Genomic DNA, 21,130 nt, shown 5'->3' on the forward strand with positions numbered 1-21,130 from the left:
GATCCTCCGGTAGCGTCTGCAGCGCAGACTAGATGCGGTCGGAAGAGAAAAGCTTTAATTTTTTTTTTTAAAAAGTGGTTTCTGTACCAGGTATGGGTCAGCATGAGGCAGGAACAAGTGAGCCTAAAGTTTCTTTTAAAAAACTCTTTTTTTTAAAGTTCACCAAAGAACTTAAGTTGTCATTAAATTCAGCCATCCTCTCTGTATTCTACAAAAACAGAGCTAAAGAAGAACTGTACTTTACCAAGCCAAATAAATGAATCAGAAACCTAGCAAAAAGCTCTGGAAATGCTGATTACTGAATTCTCTCACTCGACATGGGCCTCACTGTTACTGAAAAGAAAAAAAGATCCCAACTGATTTACCCTTTAAGTAGGTAAAGCAAAATAGGCAATTTGCTGATAAGTTAGAATTTTAAAATACCACCGCATTATTTGTTGACCTAAATGACGTTTTATGAAAAAAATCTATATCCTTAAAAATCTCTTCAATAGAAAACACCTGTAGATTCTCATATCTGCTTCTGCATTCAACCTCTTGTGATTTGTCTTAGTTGAAGCATATGAAGAAAATAAGGGCTCACATAGACATGCAACTGGAGGAGGAAGAAGTATTTTAATAGTCCTTTGAGATAACTGTGGCAATTCTTCTTTGGCATTATACCAAAACTCAACAAGTGGTAGTTTCTTCAAAGTTAGTTGCAATGTGGAATGTGAAGGTCTATCAGTGAATTTTTTTGTATTCTGGTACAATAAGACTCATTGGAATATTCTTGCCTTCTGAATGGGTCTTTAACCCATGCATGATTTTGTAACACCAGACATTGGTCAATCTGGAAAGTATTTGGTTCACTGGGTTGTACAGATCTATCATATGTTGACAAATTTCATTAATATAAAAAATTCATATTCACTAATATCAGCACCAATCTCATCAGAGAAGCCTTTAGGTTTTGGAAAGCTATCAAGCTCATAACGGTTGGATGCAAGTTTTCCAAAACTCTATTTTTCACACGAAAGCACAAAGTTTATCACTGGCAGCAAATACCATCGGCTGTTTTCCTCTGAAGTGACAGGCTCATTTTGTTTGCCTTCAAAAAAAAAATGCATGCCAAATACCTATGTATGAATAACAAGAGTCTGTATGTCATTCTTTCAAACAAAAACTGTTTCCTGTAAAAATGCCGCTGCTTTAGCTTGTAACTCAAAAGTGCACACAGTTGTTGGGAAAATATAGGAAAATGGTCAGGGCCCCTCAGATATTCAGAATCTTCCCAAGCATTTGATATAAATATGTATGTGTGCCCAGGTGTTCCTTGGTTATTGTCTGATGTAACTGAGCATGTGCACCCAGGTGTCCTGGGTTATGCACTTAAGTATAAAGGACAAGTGGCTCTGATCTATTGTGTCCCCCTATCCCCAGGATACCCCCAGGTGGGCAGCTACTGCTGCTGGAGGCTGTTGTGGCCAGGGCCTCCGGGAGGCCACCACTACTACTGCTGGAGGCTGCTGTAAGCTGCTGCTGCTGAGGACTGAGCTTGTGTCATCTGCCAATGGCTCCCAGGATCTTTCCCGATTACCTAGCGTGGACCTGCATGTGAGGGTTCTGCTGACCCAGTCTGTACAATGGGTTTGAAGGGTCTGAGCCCTAGCCCTGACAATACAAATGGAAACTTAGTATAACTAAAATAATGAAACAATTTGGCTTTAGTTATGAAATGCCCAGCCATACAATTAGCGTACCTATTGCCTCAACCCAACAACTGGCATAGTCGTGTACCTATACACAGTGCTTTTCCTCAGGACAGCCACTGCATGTACTGTGGCACGCAGAGTTGCTCTATACATACTATCATTTCCTCTTACAGAATACAAAAAAAGACATGCATTCAGAGATCAAGATTTAATTAAATTAATAATTTTTAAAGCTTCTCAAAGACATTCTTAAGAACAACTAGCATTTTTGTTTGTTTGTTTTTGACCACGAATGCATGGTGTTGAAAAATACAGTGACTACTAATATAGTATGGGGTCACTGCTTCGATTGTTAGTAAGGTGCCAGCAGTTTTACCCACCACTGCTTCTCCATCATCAGAACACATATCAACACAGGGAAAAAGGCCAGTCATATCTCAGCACAACTGTGAAAACAGACTGACCCTCACAGACCCCCGAAAAGGTCTTGGCAACAACTAGGGGCTCAAAAACCTTGCTTTGAGAACCACTGTATTAAAGACTAAAGCAAAGGTCAAGGTTAAGCCTCTACAACAACAGAGGAAACAACATGCTTAATCATTGGAAAATCACCAAAAATAAGTTTAACAGCATTACAAATACAGCGAAAGCTGACTAACTCCAGAATGGGAGACTTTGGATCAACATCATGAATAAAAATTGTAGCCACAAATCAACAGTGTGATGAGGCTGGAAAAATATTAACTGTATTTATTAATACGTTAAACAAATATTTATTTAGTGTTACTATGTGTCAGTAACTACGCATACCAGCACTGAATAAAACAGAAAAAAAGCCTCTCCTCTCATGAAGCTTTCTTTTAAGACTGACAAGCAAGTAAAATAATCAGAATGGGTGGGAGCGAAACCAATGCCTGGCTTGGACCAGCAGCTGCTGAGGTTTCTCTGGCCAGTGTCGCTTCCACCCATCCACAAGAATGGGGAATATCTTTGCGAACCTCTTCAAAGGCCTTTTTGGCAAAAAAGAAATGTGCATCCTCGTGGTGGGTCTAGATGCCGCCAGGAAGATGACGATTCTGTACAAACTGAAGCTCAGTGAAACCGTGATTACCATTCCCACCATAGGTTTCAACGTGGAGACCATAGAGTACAAGAACATCAGTTTCACCGTCTGGGATGTGGGTGGCCAGGACAAGATCTGGCCACTGTGGCACTACTTCCAGAATACACAAAGTTTGATCTTCGTGGTGGACAGCAATGACCGGAAGTGTGTGAATGAGGCCCGTGAGGAGCTCATGAGGATGCTGGCCGAGGATGAGCTCCAGGATGCAGTCCTTTTCATGTCTGCCAACAAGCAGGACCTTCCCAATGTCATCAATGCAGCTGAAATCACAGACAAGCTGTGGCTGCACTCTCTGCGCCACAGGAACTGGTACATTCAGGACACCTGTGTCACCAGCAGGGATGGGCTCTATGAAGGACTGGACTGGCTGTCCAATCAGCTCCAGAACCAAAGTGAATGCGAACACTCCCCTCCCTCCTTCCTCCTCTCCGCCCTCTGCTTTACTATCATGTGGCAAATGTGCAACTCCGTGGTATTGAGTGCCAGAAGCTGTCTCCATGGTTTTGGTCACAGTGTGCATTGCACCATGCTGTAAATGTGGCAGACGCAGCCTGCAGCCAGGTTTTTTATTTAATGTAAATAGTCTGTTTCCAATGAGGCAGTCTCTGGTACTCCTATGCAATATTACTCAGCTTTTTATTGTAAAAAGAAAAATCAACTCACTATTCAGTACTGAGAAGGGATGTGGACACCCGGACTCCAGGAGCCGCCGTGTTAGAAAAGGCAGATGCTCCTCCTGGCTTATATCTGTGTTGAGATCCGTTTTGGTGTTAGTTTTTAACCCAAACTCAGTGTATTTTTTACAATAGTTGAAAATACAAGGAGAACACTTGCACACACAGAAGGGAGACTACGCCTAGTGTAGGTTTTGCAGTAATGGTCTGAATACTAGTCCACTGGCTCATCTGTTCCCCTTTGGGAATGTTAGGCGATGACAAAACCAACCGATCCATCCTGCATGGTCACAGTAGAGGCCCCATGACTTGCTCGTCTTTGGGTCACCCTGTGTTCCATAGCCTTGTGCTTGTACCTGTGCTCACACAGTCACTGAGGGGATGGACTGGGAGGCCACAGGGGCCTAGCCTTCCCCTGGGTCAGCATGTGGCCGCAGCTAAGCCCCTGCCATTCCCAGCACTCACTCACGCACTCCGACACACTGACAGACTGTCTGGGGTCTCACCAGCAGGAGCATGTGTGCGCTAGGAGGGTCAATCCATTCTAGAGCTGCCACCCTCGGGATCACCCCCATCTGTGTGTGAAGTAGCTCTCTCTCCCTCAGCCTGCAAGTGTCCGATCTGCCATCGAAAACGACGACCTCTACTTTTTTCTTTTGTATTTTGATAAACACTGAAGAAGCTGTTTTAAAAAAATTTATCTTCGGGAAAACCTCAAAACTGGTTTATTTGGTGTTGTGGAATCTCTTACTGCTTTCAATACACGATTAATAATCAATTGTTTTGTATACTTGTTTTCAATTTTTATTTTGACAAACAAGCACTGTAATTATGGCTATTAGAATAAAATCTCAGGGGCCGGCCCGTGGCTCACTCGGGAGAGTGCGGTGCTGATAACACCAAGGCCCCGGGTTCTGATCCCATATAGGGATGGCCGGTTCGCTCACTGGCTGAGCGTGGTGCTGACAACACCAAGTCAAGGGTTAAGATCCCCTTACCGGTCATCTTTAAAAAAAAAAAAAAAAAAAAAAAAAATAGAATAAAATCTCTTCACTATTTCAAAAAAAAAAAAATCAGAATGTCAGATGGCTGCATGTGCTATGGAAGAAATAAAGCAAGAAAAGGACACAGGAAGTGTTGAAGAGGACTATAACTTTAAATAAGGTTAGGCTTCTCTTGAATCACAATCTGAAAGACTTGAGGAAGCAAGCCTGGTGGGTCTCCGGCAGAAAAGCAGTCAGGCAGAGGTAATCCCAGGTGCAAAGGTCCCAAGGCAGGAGCGTACCTGGCCTCAAGTGGGGAAGTGACTAGTGAAGTTGGTGTAGAGTGGGGAAGACAAGAGGAGATGAGCTTGGAGAGGAAGGCGGGGAAGGCACAATTTCAGGGAGCACCTTAACACAACATTAAAAGGACTTTGGTTTTCACCCTGAGGAGATGGGGAGCCACTGGGGGGTTCTGAGTAGATCACCCTGGCTGCTTGTTGATAACAGACTGAGAATGGGGGAAGGTGGCGGGGTGGAAATAGAGACCACCTGGGGTCGACTGCAGAACTGCAGAATGGGGGAAGGTGAGGGGAGGGTGAAAACAGAGACCACATGGAGTCAATTGCAGAACTACTGAATGGGAGAAGGTGGGGGGACGGTGGAAACAGAGACCACCTGGGGTCAACTGCAGTAGGGGCAAGTGCAATTATCCAGGGGTGATGTATGAATCAGGATGATAGTAATGGAGGTGATTCGATTCTGGATCTATACTGAAGACAGAACAGCATTTTCTGCAGATTGAAGGAGAGAGCAAAGAGTCAAAAACAAAACAAAACAAAACAAAAAACTCCAGTGTTTTGGGCATCAACAACTTGAGGGATATAGTTTTCATGGACTGAGAAAGACTACTAAGTGGGGGGAGGATTTCGAGGGGAACAGCTGGTGACCTACTTTGAATACATTAAATTTTGAGATGCCTATCAGCCATCCAGTGGACATGTCAAGCAACAGCTGGATGCACAAGTCCAGTTCAGAGTAGAGATAAAGGCTGGGGATATGATAGTTATCAGTACGTAGATGGTACTTAAAGTCAGAAGACTGGATCAGATCACCTGGGGAGTAAACGAAGAGACCTTCTCTGCATTAATAAAAACATTGTGCCCAAAAAGAATCACTATATGCACAGATCAGACAACAACGGGATTTCCATGTGTGGTTTAGGTAACACACCTGTTGGGAAAATATAGGAAAATGGTCAGGGCCCCTCAGATGTTCAGAATCTTGCTAAGAATTTGCTTTAAATATCCATGTATGCCCAGGTGTTCCTTACTCACTACCTAATGTAATTGCGTATGGGCACCCAGGTGTCCCGGGTTAGGGACCTAAGTATAAAGAATTAATGGCTCTGTTACACGGCGCTCTTAGGACGCTCCAGGAAGCCACTAGGGTGGGTGCTCTTAGCTCTAAATAAAGCCTATTAATTTTTATCTACGGCTCTCAGAACCTTTTCCTATTACCTGGCTTGTAGACCTGCATGTGGAGGGTTTTTGACCCTGTCTGTACAATGGGCTTGAGGGATCTGTGAGCCCAAGCCCTAACTTTAACTTTACAATTGGTGTAGTCAGTAGCAGGATTCTGAGCAGGTATAGGAGCCAAAAGCCCCTTGGGAGAAAGAAGAAATGTGCCTACCCTTGAATATGTTGTGCCCTACAGCCACTTTCCTGTTGACCAGGGTCTGGTTGCTGCTTACTATACTGCAAGTCAGCATAGACCAGGCACTCCATGAAGCAGTGTGCGGCCTCAAAATATGCAGTGGAGAGCCCCTTAGGAGGAGGAGATGTAGCTATCCTTGAGCATGTGGTGCCCGGTAGCCACTTTTCTGCTGACCAGAGCCTGGCTACTACTCACTATACTGCAAGCTGACCAAGATTTGGAGCAGAAAAGCAGAGCTGTTGGAAGCATGGATGAATATCCTGGAAGATAACATGCAGCGACTAGCCACCCCTGCCTCTCACACCAGGGAGGACAACAAACCCAGGGGTGAGCTGGGGGAGACCATGTGTCTCCAGGCACAACCTGTTGTGCACCAGAAAACGAAACGAGCAGCCTATGGGACCAGGCAGACAACCGGTGGGCAATCCACAGGTGACCAAATTCACGACCTATGTCCCGTATACCCAGGTTGAATTAGTCAACTGGGGGAGACAGTTCCCGCAGAAACAGGGGGAGCCCCTGGCTGCTTGGCTACTGCGGTTATGGGACCTATGGGTGGACAGGGTGATATGCTCTCGTGAGCAGATAGAAAAATTGGCCTCCATTACCATGCACTGTCCCTGAGGCAGCAGCTACAGAATAGCCGCAGGTATGCACAAGGGCCAGGTAATCAGTCCTTAATGGACTGGGTGAATGCAGCTGCCCAAACCATGTGGGGAAATGCTGGAGAACTGCCCAAGATTGTAAGTGGCAAACATACTGAGTTGGTTCAAATGATTTGGGAGCTGGGGATGCAGCCAGCAGTCCATGTTTAATGTGAACACACATGGCCCAGACCATGAAAGTTTTACAGGCAGCATGAAAGACACGGTGCTGCAGAATGCCTCGACAACGTCCTTTGGATTGCTGACGGCCACACTGGCCCGATACATTGGTCGTCCTACACATGAAGTGATGACCATGATAGCTAGCCTGGGTGAAGTAGAGAAGAAAAGACAAGCAAAAGGGGTCTGAAAGGTGGTTAAGACCAAACCCCCAAGAAATGCTAGGGATTTTATCCCAAGGGGACCAAGCAAGACTAGCCGTAAGCAGATCTGGCTTGACTTGCTTACAGCCAGGGGTTGATAAAAAGAAAATTGACCGGCAGCCAAATGCAGTTCTGTTTGCCTTGTGGCAACAATTGCGCCCTGAACAGTGTTTCACTAAATGTTCGGAAACAGGTAGCAAGGTACACTCAGTGGATTTAAGGGATTTTTTAGTTGCTCCCACAGAGGCAGATGAACTGTTCCATTTTGATTAGGAAGCAGGCCAAGGTGCTCGTCTTTTTGGGGGTGGGCAAGGACTGGAGGCCTCCTGTTGAACTGGCAAGACGTTGGTCAACGACAGATGTGCAGCAGCTCTAGAGAGCACAAAAGCTGAAAACCTTAGTGGCGGCCACGTTGAGTCTGCAGGGCTGGTGGAACTTGAGAGCAGTGGAGGCGTGGCAGCCTCCACCCAGATTTTGGAAGATGTATGAAAAAGCCAGGGAACTCGGGCAGAGACCTGCTGCAGGGGTGGAGCTGCTGCAGAGGGCATCTACATGGTGGGACTGCCACCAGGAGCCCAGACCTGTGGGGCTGCTGGCAACGTGCAAAACCGGCCTGGAAAAACTGCAAGCACCAGGGCAGCTCAACGGGCTGCACCTGGAGGAGCTGGAGGAGCAAGGCTGCCCAGTGCTTTGGGGGCCCAGATGCCCGACTGTACTTAATGTTTACCCCGTTGGGTTTTGGATTTGTTTGGGGCCTGTTTTTCCTTTCTATTCCTCCCTTTTGGAAGAGGAATGTGTACCCAGCATCTGTCCCACTGTACCTTGGAAGTAGATGAATTTGCTTTTGATTTTTACAGGCACACAGCTGAAAGGAATTCTGCCTTTATTCTCAGATTGATTTTGGACTTTTGAGTTGGTGCTGGAGCAAGCTAAAGACTTTTGGGACTGTTGGGATGGAATGTGTAGTACGTAAATGTAAGGGTCATTTATCCTCGCTAAGGGAACATCCCGGAAGATTTTGAAGGCGTAGGGACCCTGAAGGGGTATACTGTTGGGAAAACATAGGAAAATGGTCAGGGCCCCTCAGATGTTCAGAATCTTGCCGAGCATTTGCTTTAAATACCCACGCACGCCCAGGTGTTCTTTGGTTACTACCTAATGTAATTGCGTATGGGCACCCAGGTGTCCCGGGTTAGGGACCTAAGTATAAAGAACTAATGGCTCGGATACACGACACTTCTCGGGATGCTCCGCGAAGCCACTAGGGCGGGTGCTCCTAGCTCTAAATATGAGCCTATTAATTTTTACCCACGGCTCCCAGAACCTTTTCCTATTACCTAGCTTGTAGACCTGCATGTGGAGGGTTTTTGACCCAGTCTGTACAACGGGCTCCAGGGGTCTATGAGCCCAAGCCTTAACTTTACAACACCTCAAAGGAATAACCAGAAAGCATTAACCAGGACAAACAAGGGTTTCCAAATCCATTCGTTCAAGCTCCTCTCCCTATCACTTCACTGGAACTACTCACCAAGGTCAGCAGCTCCCTACATTACACCAAAGTCAATGGTCTCTTCTGTCCTCATCTTTTTGTAGCTCTCAGCAGCAGCTGACACAGGTGCCCACCCCCTCCTCCTTGAAACACTTGCTTCCACGAAACTACACATTTCTTATTCTCCCTTATGTCCGTGCCTACTTCTTTCTTCTTTGCTGGCTTCTCCTACTCCTCTTGAGGAGAATGTAAATAAATGTAGACTACTTCAGGTCCTCAGCCCAGTTCTCTTCTCTGTTCAGAGTTTCACATAGTATGATTTTTACCTAGTCCCAGGTAATGATGATAGTGACTCCACCTGCAATCTCCATACTGGTATTTATACAACTGCTTACTACTATGGAAAAATAAAGCAAGAAAAGGAAACAAGAAGTGTTGGGGAGGACTATAACTTTAAGCAAAATAACATTTCCACTTGACATTTATTAGAGCTTCAAACCTTCAGCGTCAAGAGTAGAACTTTTGATTCTTTTTGCTCACTACCTTCTCCCTCCCCACCCCCAATGTGCTCGTCTTCAATTCTCCATTTCACTTATCAGCACCACCACTCACCCAGTTGTTCAGAGTCATGACTGAAGAGTTCTCACCACTGCTTCCTTTCCTTCACCTCAACTTCTCTCTACCACCATCCAATCCATTAGCAAGTTCCATTGGCCCTATCTCCGGAATCCCACCGTGTCTTAGCATCTCCTTTGCTACCATCTGAGCCCCAGCCACCAAAGTCTCTCACTTGGACTACCTAACCGTTCCCACTCATATCCTCCCCCACTATGGTCATTTGCCACACAGCATCCCAGTTTAAAACCCAACAGTGACTTTCACCAGCACAAGAATAAAACCCAAACTTCCTACCTTTACTACAAGACTACCTCTCCAGCCTCACCCACCCCCTTCCCCCGTCCACTCAGCATACTACAGCCCCACCTGTGCCTCTTCTAGGCCTCCAAACTGCCAAGTGCATACCCATTTGGGGACATTTGCACTTTCTGTTCCCTCAGCACTGAAGTCTTTCCCCATATTTTCACATACTACAGCCCCACCTGTGCCTCTTCTAGGCCTCCAAACTGCCAAGTGCATACCCATTTGGGGACATTTGCACTTTCTGTTCCCTCAGCACTGAAGTCTTTCCCCATATTTTCACATAGCTGGCTCCTTTTCATCATTTAAGTTTCTGCTCAAATATCACCTCTTGTAGACAGGCATTTCCCTGAAGGCTTTAACCAAAACACTTTCTCCACAGCAGCTCTCCTCCAGTCCCTCACCACTCAAAGCACTTTTTATTATCTGAAATTGTCTTCTCATGTGCTCACTTTTTTACTATCCTTTTCCCCAACAGGGAACTTTGTCTGACATGTTCACCAAGCATCCCAACACTTAAACAGAACTGCCTGCACACAGTAACTTCTCAATAAATGTGCAGAATGAAGGAACAAAATGAGAAAGATCATATTGTGTGAAGAACAATTAGAAGACAAGGAGTTACTTAAACCTGAATTTTGAGACGAAGAAAAGTAGTCACTGACTCCAAATTTTTCAGGGGCAGACACACGGGAGGAGAGCTATATTCTGTTTTCCAAGGGCAGGACTCCGATCAACGGTGGCATGCTACAAAGCGGCAGGTTTTAAAACCATTTTCTAACAAGTACAGAGTCTCGAATATGAGCTCCTGCAAAAGTTTCCTCTCACTAGAAGTGCTTGGGCAGAAGCTTGGTCACCACTTACAAGAAATTAGAAAACAGGCTTCAAAGCCTAGGTGTGTGACGCTGAATAAGCCATACTTCCCCTTGCTGGATCTCAGTCGCATGTTTTAAACACCAGAGGACTGGAGGACAATTACTAATATGTCCAATCCCCTTCAAATTCTAATCTTCGGGCCGGCCCGTGGCACACTCGGGAGAGTGTGGTGCTGATAACACCAAGGTCAGGAGTTCGGATCCTCTTAAAAAAACAAAACAAACAAACAAAAAAAACCTCTAATGTTCTAAGACCATGGAATCAAGTTCAGCAAAGATCAAAAATACTTCTCTCTACAGTAAATAAATTCTGCAAGTGCAAAGTCTGCATCTCTCTTGTTTACTGCTGTATCCCTAGGACTTGGGCATATGATAGGAATTCAACAAACAGTTGATGAATGAGCATTAAAACGGGGGAGAGATGTCTGCCAACCAATCTGTCCACGTTTTCCTCATCGGTGTAAAAGCGACTGTGAACATCCACAGAAGCCCAAAGGGACGCGTCCTCTGTCCTAGAGAACTTTACAAAAGTTCCTGCAAAGTTCGTCGACCCTGCTCACCCCTCGGTCCAGCTTCTAGCGTGGTGCCAGCAGCGTCCTCATCCACCAGCGCCGACAAGCGCCCCAGAGCACCGTCACTCGCCTCTGGGCCTCCCCGAGTCGGGGCCTGGTCCAGGCCCAGTAAAACAGAGGCCAGGGACAGTGCCGAGGAGAGGGGCGGCTGCCCCGCGAGGAAGACCCCGAAGAATTCCAGAGTGAGGGGGACTTGGAAATGACTCACCTGAGGAAGGGACTTGCCGCAGCTGAGACTGTAAATCTTCACCTCGTTGAGGCTTGAGACCTGCATGGCGGCGTCGACCCTGTCCCAATCCGGGCTCCTCTTGCCCCCGTGCGCGCTCAAGCATCCGAACCCCGGGGCCTCCCGGCGCTGCTCCACGGCGTGCGGCGACTGGCGCTGGCTGATGACGCACTGCCGGGCGCCGGCAAGCGCGCACGTTCCCGGAAGAGCGAAGCTGGCAGAATCCGGGAAGGGAAGCGGCCGCGAGGGGCACGAGTGAGGGTCTGGTGAGGCGACGTGGGCTGGCGGCGACGCTGGTACGGGCAAGGCCAGGTGCCGCTCTCCCTCCTCTCAACACCCCGAGCGGCAGGAAGTGGCCTTCAGGTCGTGCGGTCCCGGGCGGGAGCCGAGCGGTTCAGCGAGAGAACCCAGCGAGCGGGGTGGCCAGGGTGCGAGGTCGGAATGGAAGTGCGATCATCTCTCTCCCCCGGCGTTTCTGCAACACGACACTGGGAATAAGCTAGTGCCCGGTTAGGTCAGTTGGTTAGAATGTGGTACTGAATGTGGAACCCAAGGTCCAGGGTTCCACCCCTGTACCGGCCAGCCGCCAAAAAACCCAAAAAACAAAAAAACTTAAAATCTTAAAATTTGGCGTATTAAAAAGATGTTATTTTCATCTGGGTTTGTTTGACATTAATCCTCTAACGAAGGTAATAAAAGAAAAAGCAAACTAAAAAAGAAAAGGCAAGTAGTAAAAGAAGGGGTAAGGAAAACGTGTATTTGAACCTGATGTCCTTTGAGACGAGTGTGATACGGAAGGACAGACACAGCCCCTCGTACGCATCGTTTTCAGAAAGCTGCCGCAAGCTTTCTGGTGATCGTTCCATTACGTAGAACCACCTTTACTGTCTAGGTCTGAGGACTTGAGAATTCTTGACTTAGCTTAATGTGGCACTTCAGGGAAAAGTGTGAGCTAACTGTGCAGAATACAGGTCCTTTTGAAATTGGAACATAGTAACCACTTCCCTTACTGAGTAAGCAGCCCTTGCATTTTTCCAATAGATTGGAAAAAGGAGCCATTTAAATGTCCAGTGTCCCAAAATATCCATGATAGTCCCGCTACTCTATACTGCCTGATTAATTTAGCCCTTACTTTAGGGACAGTGGCATAGCTTGAAATAACTTAGTACATGGTGCCTCACATCAAAAGGGGTTTCAAAAGTCATTTAATTTTTTTAGAACTAGAGACAGCTCTGGCCTCCAGACCCCAGTTCCTTACTGCCTATTTGAGTATCACCGGGAGTGCTTACCAGCCCCCAGATTTAGCATATCTGTGACTAAGTCACTTAACAACTCGCGATATTCTACTGCGCATCTATTCTTGGTTAATAGCATTACTGTCTTCACAGCCACTTAGGCTAGAACCATAGATTTATCTTCAACCCATTTCAATCTCTGGCCCCCACATTCAGTATCTAATCCTTGACATTTCTAATTCTGAAGTATTTCTTAAAAACTCTTTGGAGACTCAGATACCAACCTCACATTGCATCTGAATTAGGATGAGAGTTCTCCATGGACTGTGTCATTTGTCTTTATATTCTCTGCCCTCCACATTCATCCCTACCCAGTATCAAAATAGTGTCTGGCCTGTACTTTATTAGGCATTGCTACATGTTTACATGTAAATAGAAATAAGTTCTTAAACTCTGTCTTCTGTCCTCAAATTCAAGATCCTACATGAACTAGTTTTTAATTTGCTTGCACTGGGTATAGTTAAGAAAAACAACCTATAAAAGTAATTGGGAAAAAACGAAATCGGGGGGAAAAAAAAGAAAAATATATAAAGAGAGCAAAACAAACAAAAATAGTTAAATAATAAATGTCATTGGGAAAGGTAGCATAATAGAAGGCTTAAGATCACAGTCTGGGGCCGAGCCCGTGGCGCACTCGGTAGCGTGCTGCGCTAGCAGCGTGGCGACGCTCCCGCCGCGGGTTCGGATCCTATATAGGAATGGCCGGTGCACTCACTGGCTGAGTGCCGGTCACGAAAAAGACAAAAAAAAAAAAAAAAAAAAAAAAAGATCACAGTCTGAAGCCAGACTGGCGAGGTTCAAATCCTGACTGACATTTTTAGCTGACTGAACTTAGGTAAATTTCTTAACTTCTCTGTGCCTGTGTACAATGGAAATAACAATAGTATCCACTCCATATAGAGTGATTATGAGGGTGAAATACGTTCATATTTGTAAAGTGTTTGGAACTCAGTGCCTGACACATAGTAAGTACCATGTGAATGTTTGTAAAATAAAACTAGAAGTGGAAAGCGGGAGGGAAAGAGGGAGGAGGGCTAATGAAAAATTGGTTAACGGACACAAAGAATGATTACATATTGTAATTATGAATAAGCTAACTATCCTGATTTGATCATCACATATTGTACACAAGTATTAATAGTCAACTTTGTACCCCACAGGTATGTATAACCATTTATGCCTCAATAAAAAAAATTAATTTGTGGTAATCGTTACACAAAGTATATCATATCGCATTGTATATCTTGAATATATACAATTATTATTTGTGAATTATATCTCAGTAAAGCCAAAAAAGTTATAAATTGGAAGTAAAAAATTTCCAAAAAGATATGACAGCCACAGCCAAGAGGGACCTAAAGAAACATGACACAACTAAATGTAATGTGGTATCCTGGATGGTATCCTGGCTCAGAAAAAGGACATTAGAATGAAGATGTAGGTAGGATACCAGACCTTTCTCCATCAACCTATTTTGAGTCTAAAAGATGTCAACAAATTTTGAAATGAAATCTTACTCAGAAGTCTGATATATAAAATAGAAATGCCAGAGCCAGCCCGTGGCTCACTTGGGAGTGTGTGGTGCTGATAACACCAAGACCACGGGTTCGGATCCCATGAGGGATGGCCGGTTGGCTCACTGGATGAGCGTGGTGCTGACAACACCAAGCCAAGGGTTAAGATCCCCTTATCGGTCATCTTTTAAAAAAAAGAAAGAAAAAGGGTCTGCTGATCTAATCCTTTTATTTTACAGTTGAGTCTTGAATTTTCTACCTTGGATATTTGAGGACTTTGAATGTCATCAGGGCTGAAAGTACCACCTTCCTACCAAGGCTCTGAAAAAGAATTTCTAAGGTTGACAAAACAAACAAAAGCCCAAGTTGTTTCTCTGGTACTTATTAACCTCCTGAAAACAGGGGCAAATGTTATTTCTTTTTTTTTCCATTGTCTTGTGCCTAGTGGTGTTGAACACACACTTGGTGCTCAAGCATATTGTGTAAATCTAATAGACCTTTCTCATTATATTAGCTGAGCAAGCAATAACACTATAAAGCAAAGATATTTAAGTTTGTGTGTACATGTAATAAGAATACTAAATGAAGAATAAGAAGAAATGATATAGTAATAAAATAACATAATTTTTTTTAAAATGCCATATAGCTAAATAAATTTATCCAAATTCCATTAGCATTTCCTTTTTTAACAGTTTTGTTGAGGTATAATTTAACATACCATAAAATTCACCCATTTAATGTACAGTGCAATGACTTCTAGTATATTCATAGATTGTGCGACCATCACCACAATCAATTTTAGAATATTTTCCTCATCCCCAAAAGAAATCCTGTCCCCATTGGCAGTTAATCCCTCCCCATCCAGGCCCTAGGCAACCATTAGTCTACTTTCTGTTAGAGTTTTTTATAATGTGATTTTCAGCTTTATTTTCATAATTTTTTGCTTTATATATAGTACTAAACATCATTAAATCAAACACATTTGCTTCATTCAACAAGGGTTGGGATTGCCTTTGTTCAGTTGTAATCTATAGCACTAGCCTGAAAACGTAACCGAGGTGGGTCATTTTGAGCAACAGGCTATATTAGATCAGTACATGGTGGGGTAGGGACTTCTGGGCCTAGCAATTGTGTTTCTATTATACCTGTCCTTAAAGCCCCCATCCTTCTGCCTGAGACTTTCTTAAAGGAAATATGCAGGCCTGCCATCCTACTTGGGGAGGCAGTATGTCACAATAGAATAATCACATGCTTCATAGTGATAATAAGCCTCTTAAACAAGTCATAAAAATAGAAAACTTTTATTTTCCAAAATATGCAGGATGGTTTTCAAGAAATCGAGCAATTTTACACACACACACAATATTACTTTTATTACTCAAGAATGTATTGTAAAAGCCCATTGACTGTAAAATACTTAGAATGGTGTGACGAAGTGCTTGTAAGTGTTACATATAAAAGTTCTAGATAGATCCCACTCCTAACTTTGACAATTCAGGGCCCTAGACCATTTTGCTCTACTTCATTCAATGCCGTTTCCCACTGACCCTCCACTTGTCTCTGCTTCATTAGCACTGGAGTCATTGTTCTGGGTTTGAATCTTTGCCTGTGTGGGTCTGGACTCTAGAATGTCCTCCCCATGTCCTCATATCCAAATCCCACCAGCTCCCCCTTTTATTCAAAACTCACCTTTTGAATATTTTGCTCATTCTCCTATACTTCCACTGCACTGTATAAATACCTTTATGGCAGTTCTATCTTTTTTCTGACTGGTACGTTTTTGTAACCAAAATACACTAATTTAAAACAGCCTGCAAGTACAATATAATGAACTCAGGTGTAATGCTACATTAGATGTGTAGCTTGGCAGTTTCCTTCAGAAACTATGCTTTCCTTAAGCCACCACATCACCTCAGGCTAATTAAAGTGTCATTTTTAAGAGCCCGTAAAGCTTCTTTCTTCATTAATCTTGGCATGGGCTCTTTTTGAACATGTCCTTCACTATGTTATTTTTTTATCCCTCATGTTTATTACTATAGGAAATATTTTTTTTTTTGGAAATTTTAAGTATATTTAAACATATAATAATAGTGTATTGAACTCATGCATGTATTACCCAGCTTCAACAACTCATACATGACCCATCGTGTTTCAGCTGTACCCTCACCACTCCCACATCTTTGGATTATTTTGAATGATTTTGAAGCAAGGCTATGGCAAGTCTATGGACTGTAATGTACTTGTCTGACCACCCCTCCATCAAGACTTGATGACATGATTGGGCCTTATTCATTTCTGTGCCTGACCCAATGCCAGGTATATAGGACATTCTCAGTAAATATTTCTTGATTAATTGATCACTCCTTGTCTTTGTTCACTCTGGCTGCTATAAGAAAATACCTTAGACTAGGTAGCTTATAAACAACAGAAATGTATTCCTCACAGTTCCAGAGGCTGGGAAGTCTAAGATCAAGGTGCCCACTGATTCTGGGGTCTGATGAAGGCCTGCTTCCTCACAGACATATTCTCCCTCTGACCTCACATGGTGGAATGGGAAGGGGTTCTCTTGGGCCTACTTAATAAATCCACTAATCTCATTCATGAGGCTCCACCCTCAAAGCTTAATTACTTCCCAAAGGCCCCACCTTCTAATACCATCACCTTAAGGGTTAGGATTTCAACAGATGAATTTTGGGGAAACACAAATATTCAAACCAGAGCACTCCTCATCCAGACCCAAAGTCCTAATTTTTTGTTCCATACGTTTCAGCCTTTGGTAGTATTGAAAACAGCATAGCTCTGTGCTGATGATTCCTTATTGTTTCAAACATGTACATTTATACATCTCATCTCTCCAAAAGGAGTGTCACAGCTTAGAGTCAGGAACCACATGCAAGGGAACATGATGTTTTCTTCGAGATCAATTGAAGTGTACTTGGTCTTCAGTGCCAGGATAGCTCCCTCCCCACAGTCACTGGCCTGAGGGTTTGAACTACTTCACTCTGGAGTTGCTTTCCACTGAGGACGGAGCTGCAATGCAAGGTGCAGTTTCTCCGGTGTTTCTAGTATCATGTCTAACACAGCATCCAGTCCGTAGGGAGTAATGACCTTAAATGTAATGCTGTGTTAGATGCCTACGATTAGAGCACAGACTGCAGAACCAGACTGCCTGGGTCCAAACGTTGCCTCTACCACTTGCTACCTGTATAGAGCCTGTACAGAGCAAGTTAACTTCACCCTCCCTACCTACACTTTCTCATTTATAAAATGAAGATAATAATAGTACCTATTTCAGAGGGTTGTTGTGAAAATAAATGAGTTTATGCCATAAATCACTGATTCAAGTACATCTATTTCTAACATCCCTGAAATCAGGATGTGTCTTTTGCATCATGCTTAATTGACATTATTTTTTCCTGTAGTGGTATATGAAGTGATAGTGCAGCTTACAGTTAATGCGCTTTTAGATTCAATAAAGTACAGTGCATATAAAGCACTTAGAACAGTGCTTTACATGGTAAGCACTGTGTAAATATTAGTTACTAGGACACCAAAACATTAAAAAGCATTTAAGAAAAAGCGATAGATTCCAACTGACCTTAAATGTTCTGATTTTAGCTGTCATTCCAGAAACCTTCAAATAACCTTCAAGATTCCTCTCCCAGTCCCTTTCATCCACAGCCAGTGGGTCTCCATCTCCTTTTGATTCTGTCTTTCAGATAGCAGATTTGTTCTTGTCTGCAGGAGAACCTCATTCTCTTCTACCTGGCCCATAGCAAACCCTTTTCCTGGTCTCCCTGCCTCAAATCTGTCTCCCACAAGAGACAGAGTCATCTTTCTTTTTTATTTTTTTTTTAAAGATGACCGGTAAGGGGATCTTAACCCTTGACTTGGTGTTGTCAGCACCACGCTCAGCCAGTGAGCGAACCGGCCATCCGTATATGGGATCCGAACCCGGGGCCTTGGTGTTATCAGCACCGCACTCTCCCGAGTGAGCCACGGGCCGGCCCCAGAGTCATCTTTCTAACGGGGAGATCTGATCATGGCTCACTCCAACTCAAAACTCTTTCATTCTCCCAAAGCTGAAAAGAACACATCTAAACTCCTCGGCTGGTTCTGACCCTTCAGCACCTGGGCTTCTTGTTACTTTCCCAGCCACAGTGTCCGATGCTGATGCTTGTCCCCTGCCACTCATTCACTACTCTCTGCGAAAACCGTGAATTACTTACAGTTGAACAATAGGAAACTCTCTCTCATCCCCTTGGTGCTGTTGCTCCTGCTCTTTGGCTACTTTCAACTCCCTCTGCATACCTGGGAAATGCTCACGCTTCCTTCCTCATCTCCAGGAGGCCCTAGACATCTAAATTCTCATGGTGCGTGATCTCACTGCATTGTTTCTTAAATCGGGTCTTACAGTTGTGTCAATGATGATCTTTTTAATATAAGCATATCTGATTCTACGGTTGGTCATCTTCTGAGAAGTTCTGCTGCTTGATTTCAGCCCCAAGTTTGCATTTAAATTTACGGTTTGACAGTACCATGTGCCACTACTTTTATTGTCTTGGCTCAGTGATTAGAAGGAAGGGCCGGCCCGTGGCTCACTTGGGAGAGCGTGGTGCTGACAACACTAAGTCAAGGGTTAAGGTGCCCTTACCGGTCATCTTAAAAAAAAAAAAAAAAAAAAAAAGGAGGGGGGATGGCAGGAAGTAATATGATAGGGACAAGTTTGAGCCAAATGAAAGTTAAATGATGTCATGGCCCACTGTGTGAAAGAAGGTTTTGCAGTTGACCAAACCCAAGGCAGGGGTGGAAGACTTAAATCAGCCAACCTGATAATGTAGAAACAGAGAAAGCAAAAGAACTCTTACCATAACCGTGCTATCTATTTCATTTAGCAAAGAGGCAGCCGATTTTCATCAAAACAACACCAATCATCATAATGCATTAATTTGAATTATATTGATGTAAAGTTTTGAAGTTTTGCTTCAAAAATTGTATGAATTTGTTTTGGTTTATAGTAACAAGAGCTAAATGCATAATCAATTTTATAGTTAGGTTTATACTTACACATCTTTTTTTTTTTTTTTTTTTTTTGGTGGCTGGCCAGTAAGGGGATCTGAACCCTTGACCTTGATGTTATCAGCACCTCATTATACTGAGCCATCTAACAGGCCAGCCCTAGATTTGTACATCTCTAAACAACGCCTTGCAGAGAATTAAGTCTCAAATACAATGTGGTGTCCTGGATTGGATCCTGGAATTCTAATTCTAAGAGGACATTAGTGGAAAAACTGGTACTATCTGAGTAAAATATGCAGTTTAGTTAATGGTATTGTACCAATGTTAATTTCTTAGTTTTGATAAATATGCCACAGTTATGTATGATGTTAACAATAGGCGAAGCTGGGTGGAGACATACAGGAACTCTCTGTAGTATATTTAAAACTTTTCCCTATATCTAAAATTGTTACAAGGTTGAACACTACTCAAGATTGAAGAATACTATCTTATATCATAATTTTTTATTTACTTATCTATATCCTTCCAGATTCCCAAACTGCAAGATATATTATCAGATCTCTGACGTCTCAAAAATGTCTCACCCCTGTAGATGCTCCATAAGTATATACTGAGAGAATTGAAAGTACTAGTAAAATAACCAAAGTTTATTGAACATGCAATAGGCATTAAGTCAAGTGCTTTATACAATTTACCTTATTTAACCTTTGCCCAGACCTCATGAGGGAGGTAGTGTTAACTTCCCGAATTTACAAATGAGGAAAATGAGACTTACGTTAACCAATAAGAAACTCACCCAAAGATGTTAATAAAATTGTTGAATCTATGTAAGGCATTTAAGGGATTTGTGAGTTGCTGGAAATACTGTTTTCTCAACTTTTCTGTTGGTTCAAAAGTTCAAAAAGAAAAAGAGAAACAAACTTCAGTGTTGATAACAGCAAGGTCAAGAATCCAGATTCCAGTACCGGCCAGCAGAAAAAACAAAACAAACTTGCCCAAGAGGCAGGATTCAAACTTCAAACCCTGGCCTGTGTGGCCTGGGTGACTTCAGACCACTCCCCCCTCCCCTCCCCCCTCTCCTCCCCCTCCCCCTCCCCCCCCCTCCCACTATCTCCTCTTCTTTCTTCTCCTCACCCTTTCCCCTATTCTACAGTTATATTCAGTAGCTGTCAGGGTTCTTAGTTGCAAACAACAGTCAGACTCTGACTAATTTAAAAGGAAAAGGAATGTATAAGAAGGATGCTGGTTTGAGTCTCAGGAGTCAGCCCCCTGCAACCTTGCCAGAGTTACACACCAGACCAGGCAAGGCTATTCACGCTGCAGCCAAGTCAGGTTTCCACTGACTGCACTGCCAAGCCCATGGAGCTTCTCTGTTTCTTCTAGAACCTGCTTCTTCATTTTCCCTCCATGAGGCATTACAATAGGCTTGTGGACAGATTTCCCAATTTAATTCTGAACAGAACCCTTGATTTCTCCTCATCCCTGATCATCTTTATCTCATTCAATGGGCTCATTATACACACCCAGTTGTACACCCTCCAAATCAGATCCACCATACTGGCCTTATCTGCTTTCTCCTCAGAGAAAATCCAGTATTTTCTGGATTTCTGCCTCACCACTGCTGACCTCTGCTCCAAGCCACCACCGCCTACCACCTGGCTGCCTCAAGCACCTGCTGGTTGGTCTCCCGGTTTTTACTCCTTCCTGCTGCAGTCAGTTCTCCCACTCAGCCCCCAGAGCAATCTTTTTAAACAGTGCTTCAGGTGGTATCACTTCCCTGCTGAAAACCCAGGGCACTTGCACTTAGATCTAAACTCCTTCCTGTTGCTGATGAGATCCTAGGCAACCTAGCTTCGGCCTGTCTCTCTGACCTTGCCTCAGAACTCTCTTCAGCAATTCCAGCCGCTCTGTTGTCTTGCTTTTCCTGCCTCCGGGTCTTTACACTTACTGTTCTCTCTGCCCAGAATGCTCTGATCCCAGCTTCTCCATGGCTGGCTACTTTGCACTG

At 43.9% G+C, this 21,130-nt stretch overlaps 2 protein-coding genes across 4 annotated transcripts in view; one reads left to right on the forward strand and one right to left on the reverse strand.

The window, feature by feature from the left end:
* The window catches only part of NOL10 (nucleolar protein 10), a 117,409-nt gene extending 106,003 nt beyond the window's left edge, over positions 1–11,406 (reverse strand). For 2 of the 3 annotated variants that reach the window (XM_063078342.1, XM_063078340.1), the window contains exon 1: positions 11,277–11,406. In XM_063078342.1, coding sequence (XP_062934412.1) covers positions 11,277–11,342 — 66 coding nt within the window. In that variant the 5' untranslated portion in view covers positions 11,343–11,406. Of the gene's footprint in view, positions 1–3,480; positions 3,542–11,276 lie in introns of those variants that run through there. The other variant, XM_063078341.1, reaches the window with a different exon arrangement.
* LOC134363191 (ADP-ribosylation factor 1-like) lies at positions 2,672–3,352 on the forward strand. Its single transcript, XM_063078767.1, has one exon. The coding sequence runs from the start codon at positions 2,672–2,674 to the stop codon at positions 3,350–3,352; it is 681 nt and encodes a 226-aa protein (XP_062934837.1).
* Positions 11,407–21,130: the final 9,724 nt, after the last annotated feature.

This window comes from Cynocephalus volans, chromosome 14, assembly GCF_027409185.1.
Source record: "Cynocephalus volans isolate mCynVol1 chromosome 14, mCynVol1.pri, whole genome shotgun sequence".
NCBI lineage: Eukaryota > Metazoa > Chordata > Mammalia > Dermoptera > Cynocephalidae > Cynocephalus > Cynocephalus volans.

Coding starts and splice junctions, on each gene's coding strand:
- LOC134363191 (XM_063078767.1), top strand. CDS start 2,672: ATGGGGAATATCTTTGCGAACCTCTTCAAAGGCCTTTTTGGCAAAAAA.